This window comes from Trachemys scripta, chromosome 9 (genome assembly GCF_013100865.1).
Source record: "Trachemys scripta elegans isolate TJP31775 chromosome 9, CAS_Tse_1.0, whole genome shotgun sequence".
Classification (NCBI taxonomy): domain Eukaryota; kingdom Metazoa; phylum Chordata; order Testudines; family Emydidae; genus Trachemys; species Trachemys scripta.
The window spans coordinates 80,445,941-80,451,940 of record NC_048306.1 but is presented as its reverse complement, the minus strand read 5'-3'; the positions used below and the strand labels follow the sequence as shown (position 1 = coordinate 80,451,940).

Genomic DNA, 6,000 nt, shown 5'->3' with positions numbered 1-6,000 from the left:
CTTTTTGTCAATCCTCAAGAACTTCCTTAATGTTCCAAAATTTGTTTAAAAGTCAACATTATTAATTCAGAGAGCTTCTCAGCCAATTCTTGTAATAACTTGCAACCAAGAATATCTTGATCCTGCATTTAAAAAAGTTTTAAAGATTTTGGGATCAGGGCATAATAAATTTTCAAGTCAAGTCAACTATGAACCAACAATTATATGCATAAGCATAACATAATTTAAATAATTTGACCCAAACATTTTTTTAAACATGAATATTTACTAACATAAATAAACAGGGTTTTATAACAAAAGGATGGGGAAATATTTACAATTTGCACATACATAATGAAACAGCAAGTGCACAACTGGTCACTTCAGGATTTCTTCTTTTTTATTTTTTTAAGCCCTCCTCCAAGCCACTAACTTTAATCAGTTCTGCACATTTTTTCACAAAAACTACTACAAATGTCAGATAAAAGTTCATTATAATGAATAATTTAGCAGCATGGAGGATTTTCAAATGGAGACAGTGTTACTAACTTCTTCATACTGAAGAACAAAATAAGGGTAGCTCTGGTCATCGTTAAAAATGACAAAGATCTGAGGTTCAAAGTAATTGTCCACACAAGAGTCATAAAGGTCACTGGTGATGCTGCCAGGGTTCACAGGTGGTGGTCTTCTCATAGTATGATTGCCCACTGTGTATCTTCCTGTCAGTACTTTAGCCAAAAACATGTAATGAACTCCTTTGGGTGACCTTTTGGAAAAGTTATGAGAGTAGCTTGCCTTCCTGGCAAAGTAACTGCCTTGTCCAAACATGGTGGCATGCTTCCCACAGACTCGTGGATCAAAGTTGTGCTTGCAGATTCCATCCACTACATCCTGGGAGGTACCATGGAACAGGTGCCTTTCATTCATTATTCTGTCAAGCCCGGTCATTTTTTTAGACATATATTCCCTTTTCCTGGAATAGAAAAAGAAAAAGGATGAATTTTCAGTGCAGCTCTATGGATAAAAAGTTCTCCACATATTAGTGTTATCATCTTGAAGGTTAGAACTGCAAAAGGAAAAATTAGAACACTTCTTCAATGTGTCAATGTAGCATATAACCACCTTACACAAAATTTTTCAGGAAATATGTATACTGATGTTTATTTTTCAAGCAAAATTATTCAACTTAAAGCTGTTGCTTTTTTTTTTTTTTAAAGAAGAGATTTGATGAAGTTTATATATTCTGCTTAACAATCAGATTATATTTCATGGCCAACACTATCATTTCTTTTTTATTTCAGAAGGGAAGTTTTCCAACATGATAAAAGAAGACTATTTATATGGACTCACCTTTTATATTTCTCCCAGAGAAACTGGTTTTGCACTCTTTGTATTTTCAAAATTCTATATTTGGTCTCTGGCACAGTCTTGTGAAACAGATTGTAAATGGTTCTGTAGCTTTTATCTTCTTTAGAAACAGGCACTTGGATGAAGTCCTGAGCTGGATCCATACTAATCCAAGTTTCAGGATAAAGGTTTGGAGAGGTAATAGCAGTCGGAGATAAGACTTGTGAAGAGGCTGATTCAGCTGATGTAGAAGATATTGGAGGATTGCCACCCAGAGTCCTAGTTTGGGAAAGAGAGAGTTTGCATTTAAAAAAAATCAGAAATAAAAAGAAGACTTTCAAACTACAATTATTTAGTTACCAAGGTTCAGACTAGATGTTTGCAATGACCCTTCTGACGTTAGTCTATGAGAATCTCTTAAACTATTGCTGCTTTACGGCTATAAGGCAATGCAGTAATTTATATAGCTCAAATTCTTGTTTAAAAAGAGCATGCCAAACATCTTATCTGTTTAGTCCCTAGTCCTGTGTCCATTCAAACCAATGTGAAAACTCTCATAAGCTTGTTCAAGTACAGAATCAGTTCACTAAGGGGGGAAAATCTCAGTGCAAACACCACTGGAAACCTATTGTCATAGTAATTAGTAAGGCTTCTAATCTGCAGAAAAACTTAGAATGAGTTGCTACATGTGTCAGTGGCAGATAATTGTTTCTAAATATCTCGTACAGACAGAACGCTACCAAATGGCAGTGGAATTATTTTACAAACTTTCTGTGATTCATTAACTATTTCTGTTGAACAAGCAACATACAAAATAAGAACAAAAGAACATTTTGATAACTCCCTTAGAACACCTTTCAAGAAGAAAAGGCATGCATGATTTATGATCCTGGATAAATAATGGGTAAACATAATGAATACCACAAAAGATAGCTGAATTTCAGTGTTGCATATTATTGCTCTAATGTCCTGACGAAAGCGCTCTAGAATTAGTTGCTTTTACTTGCATATCTGCATTTGTTTATTTTCATGCCTTGGACCAGCCTCTGTTGTGGGGAGTGCTGCCAGGTAGAGGTGACACACGGGAGGAAGGAGCAATGCTGCTGTCTGTAAAGGCTGTGGCAGCAAAGGACCAGTCAAGCCAGAGGGAGGCAAACTGTAAGTGTTGGCTACACATACATTTGGCTGGATTTTTAAAATGCACAAAAATAAATACAGAGGGTGAAATCCTGGCCCTGCTGAAGTCCATGGGAATTTTGCCAGTGATTTCAGTGGAGCCAAGATTTCACCCATAGTGAATAATTCCAGTTCTGAAGCATGTTTCAGGATTGTGGGCAGGTACATTTAAGACTGGCTAACTTTAGATAACTAGCATAGTTTCTGGCTTATAGTCACCTGATTAGGGACCTGAAGCTGCAAGCCTTATTCAACTGAATTATGCTTGCTTAGTTGAGTAGTCCCATGGTCGAATAAGGCTGTGCAGAGTCAGGTTCTATGAGCTTAAAATTTGAGGGCCAGATCTTCAGGTGATGTAAACAGGTGTAGCTCCACTGAACTCAATGGAGTCAATGCAGCTATGTCAGTTTGCATGAGCTAAGCACGTGACCTGAACTCATTTTACAGTTGCCAGACTCAGGCACTGGGGAAGCAGGAAGGAAGTTGATATGGACGCTTCCCTCTGATTCCAGGGCCAAGCCATGGCACAGGTGATCAGTAAAGAGTAGTCATGAGTAAGCAACACCACTTGGCCAAGGTCACATTATGAAACTGCCAATCTCTGACTTAGAGCTTTGACACGCAAGGTACAGCTGTGTATCTAATCCCAAGCAGTGGAACTCATATTAAGCACACCCTTAAAGTTACTAGGTCACTTTTATTTTACAAAAAAATTATCACTACTGAAACAGGGAAAATCTATGTGCTCTGGCTAGGAGGAAAGACAGACATGAGAACGTTCTGTTTATCAACTGGCTACATTAGAGGCGAGTTGAGTTTTGTCTACATCTCAGGCCAAATCCTGCTTGCCTTCCTTATATAAGTAGTTGAATTTAGGTCAGTGAAACTCACTGGATGGGAAAGGCAAGCAAGATTTAGCTCCCTATGCCATCTTTATAAAAAAAGTTTATTATGGCCCTATATCTGTCTAAGAATTTGCTGAAGGCAACACTATTGCAGCCAATTTCCTTTGGTTAAAGTGTGGTTCTAGTTAAAAAGTGTGTAAAACTGGCAATTTCTTACTCAACCAGTCTGCTCTGTGGGTATTCAGAGACTCTTTACCGACTAAGTTATGTTCTCCCTGCTTTTCACAGCAGAGCCAACACAACTATGGGAGCTGGCTTCTATTCTTGTTCGTGCATTATCAGCAGAACTGTCAATTAAGTTCTGATTGCAGAATCTTTATTGTTGGCGATGTGTAAGCTAGAAAGAACGCAACGTGACTTTCTGATTAAAGGCTGAACTTACAGGGCTAAAAAATAGTTAGGTTTTTAAAAACATAAGCAGCTTTTTCTATCACATTTGATTTGGGTCTCTGAGAAACAACAAACAGTGATCCCTGTAACACCATTTTTAACAAGATAGATTTAAGTATAGTTCTACTCTGAAAAGTATCTCCTTACATAGCTCTCATCTGTTGTACAATGCTGAAAAGGAGAACCAGTAGCCAAATTCTGATCTCAGTTACAGCCCTATTAAAAACACAACAACTCCATTGACTTCAACTCTGGATTTATTTATTCCAGTTTAACTGAGCTCAGAATTTGGCCCACTATGTTCATTAATAGTTTAAAGGAAACCCAGAGGATGGATTGTAAATGTACCTTCCTAATGATTTTGTAGTAATTGTCTGTGATATTACAATGGGGGTTGGTTTGTTGTTTTTTTGCTCGACAGGGAAACGTGTCAGTGGGTAACAGTTACAATAGAACCTCATTAATTCATGCTAGTGATTGGAAGACCCCGTGCAAATTAACCAATGTTACAGATTAGAGAGTAAACAAGCAAACAATAAAATCATTAAGGATATTGCATCACTTAATGTACTTTGTTCCTTTATTTTGACAAGTGTAAATTAATTGTAAGCATTTATACTACATAAAAAGTCAACATTTATCACAACTCCTATATTAAGTATCCTATCCTAAACTTAGGATCCTATCCTCTCTATTTTAGGTATAGGAAAAAAGGGGCAATCACTGTTTGTAACTGGTGGCAAATGTTGACTTTTTAATGGCAGCCACTGTACTTAATAGTGAACTAATGAAGTACTATAGAATATTTTGTAAAGTAATAAAGTCTGAATACTAAGATCCCCCCCCTACAGCACACTGCTGTCTTTCACTAATAAGTGGTATGAGATCACTGGTTTATTTGTGAAAAGTCTCAGGGGTACTGCATTAAGAACTAAGGAGGTTTATGACAGGACAGTGGAAATTTCACTATGAGTTCACTAAAGTCACTGGGAGTTGCAGATTCTCAGCACCTTTCAGGATCAGACCCTTAAACTGTAGTAAAACAGGCACTCAGAGCAAAATATCAGTTGGCTATGACGGAAAACATCTCATGTCTTTATTTTCCCTATAAGATTAGAATCAGAAGTGTTATAACTAGAAGTCCATGTTTTTATATATTTACTCTTTCTTCCCAATATCGTTTTATTGTTCTTGGTTTTCCCCACACCAGACTATAACTGAAAATATTTCCAACAATTACTTGTTTCAAGGCCCTGAACAAATTAACTTTCACCTCACAATTATGATGCTATAACAATTCAGCAAGCTAATGAGCATTCTAGACCTAATACAGCAGTTAAATCTTCTTTGATTGGCCCAGCATGACAAGCTGCCAGTCAGACTAATGACTTCCACCCCTTTGCTAAGAGGACAATATGTTCCTAACTACTGGACTCTGACAATAATGTTTCCAGCTATGCTGGTGAGATCACAAAAATGGCATTTTTATGAGTTCTAATCAAAGGACTACAATGCAACACTTTTCTCATTTGGCCTTTGGGTGAACAAGTTCACCCCCAATGCAGAGGATGATAAAACAAGGCATGCTTTATCTCTAATTGTTCTTGAAAATGATAGTGTTTTTAAACATTTGTTTTTTATGAAGCCCAGAACTGATGGCTTGGTGATCACTAAAGAGAGTGAGAAGCAGAAATGTGGACAACAGTTTGGCAAGCTTCAAGTACATCTGTACCTCTCATGTTCAGAAGCCCAAATTTGGGTACATCTGTAAATTATATCCTTTAAAAATAAAATAAAATAAAAGCCAGCCAGCATCCCCTAGTGGGAAGGATGTTATTCATCCTGTAAGGTGTTAAGCACATAGATGCCAGCATTGTGAAAGCCTTGGCTGGTATGATTCTCTACAGAAGCTGGGAGCCTGGGGACAGGAAGGTACTCAGCCACAGGAGGGCCACGACGGATTAGGGTGAACGTTAGCTTCATATGAATATGGATACAGTGTGTCTGGAGTTCAGATATACACCCAAATGTCCATCCAAACTGCTGGAGGTCCCAAGCTCCTACATCCCTACAACACTCCATCCCACAACAGGCTTTCCCTCATGACAGCAGGCTGGTCCTCCCCACCTTTCATCCACTCTCAGAACCAGGGGCCAAGTGTTCCCTTCCACTCCTTGCCTCAACCCCTCCTGCTTGCATTAGA

The 6,000-nt window shown here is 38.0% G+C and overlaps 1 protein-coding gene across 3 annotated transcripts in view; it reads right to left on the bottom strand.

Annotated features, from left to right (window-relative positions):
* Positions 1-259: 259 nt before the first annotated feature.
* The window catches only part of TIPARP (TCDD inducible poly(ADP-ribose) polymerase), a 69,279-nt gene continuing 63,538 nt past the window's right edge, over positions 260-6,000 (bottom strand). For all 3 annotated transcript variants that reach the window (XM_034782397.1, XM_034782396.1, XM_034782398.1), the window contains exons 5-6: positions 1,330-1,605; positions 260-952 (exon numbers count right to left, since the gene is read on the bottom strand). In XM_034782397.1, coding sequence (XP_034638288.1) covers positions 505-952; positions 1,330-1,605 — 724 coding nt within the window. In that variant the 3' untranslated portion in view covers positions 260-504. The remainder of the gene's footprint in view (positions 953-1,329; positions 1,606-6,000) is intronic.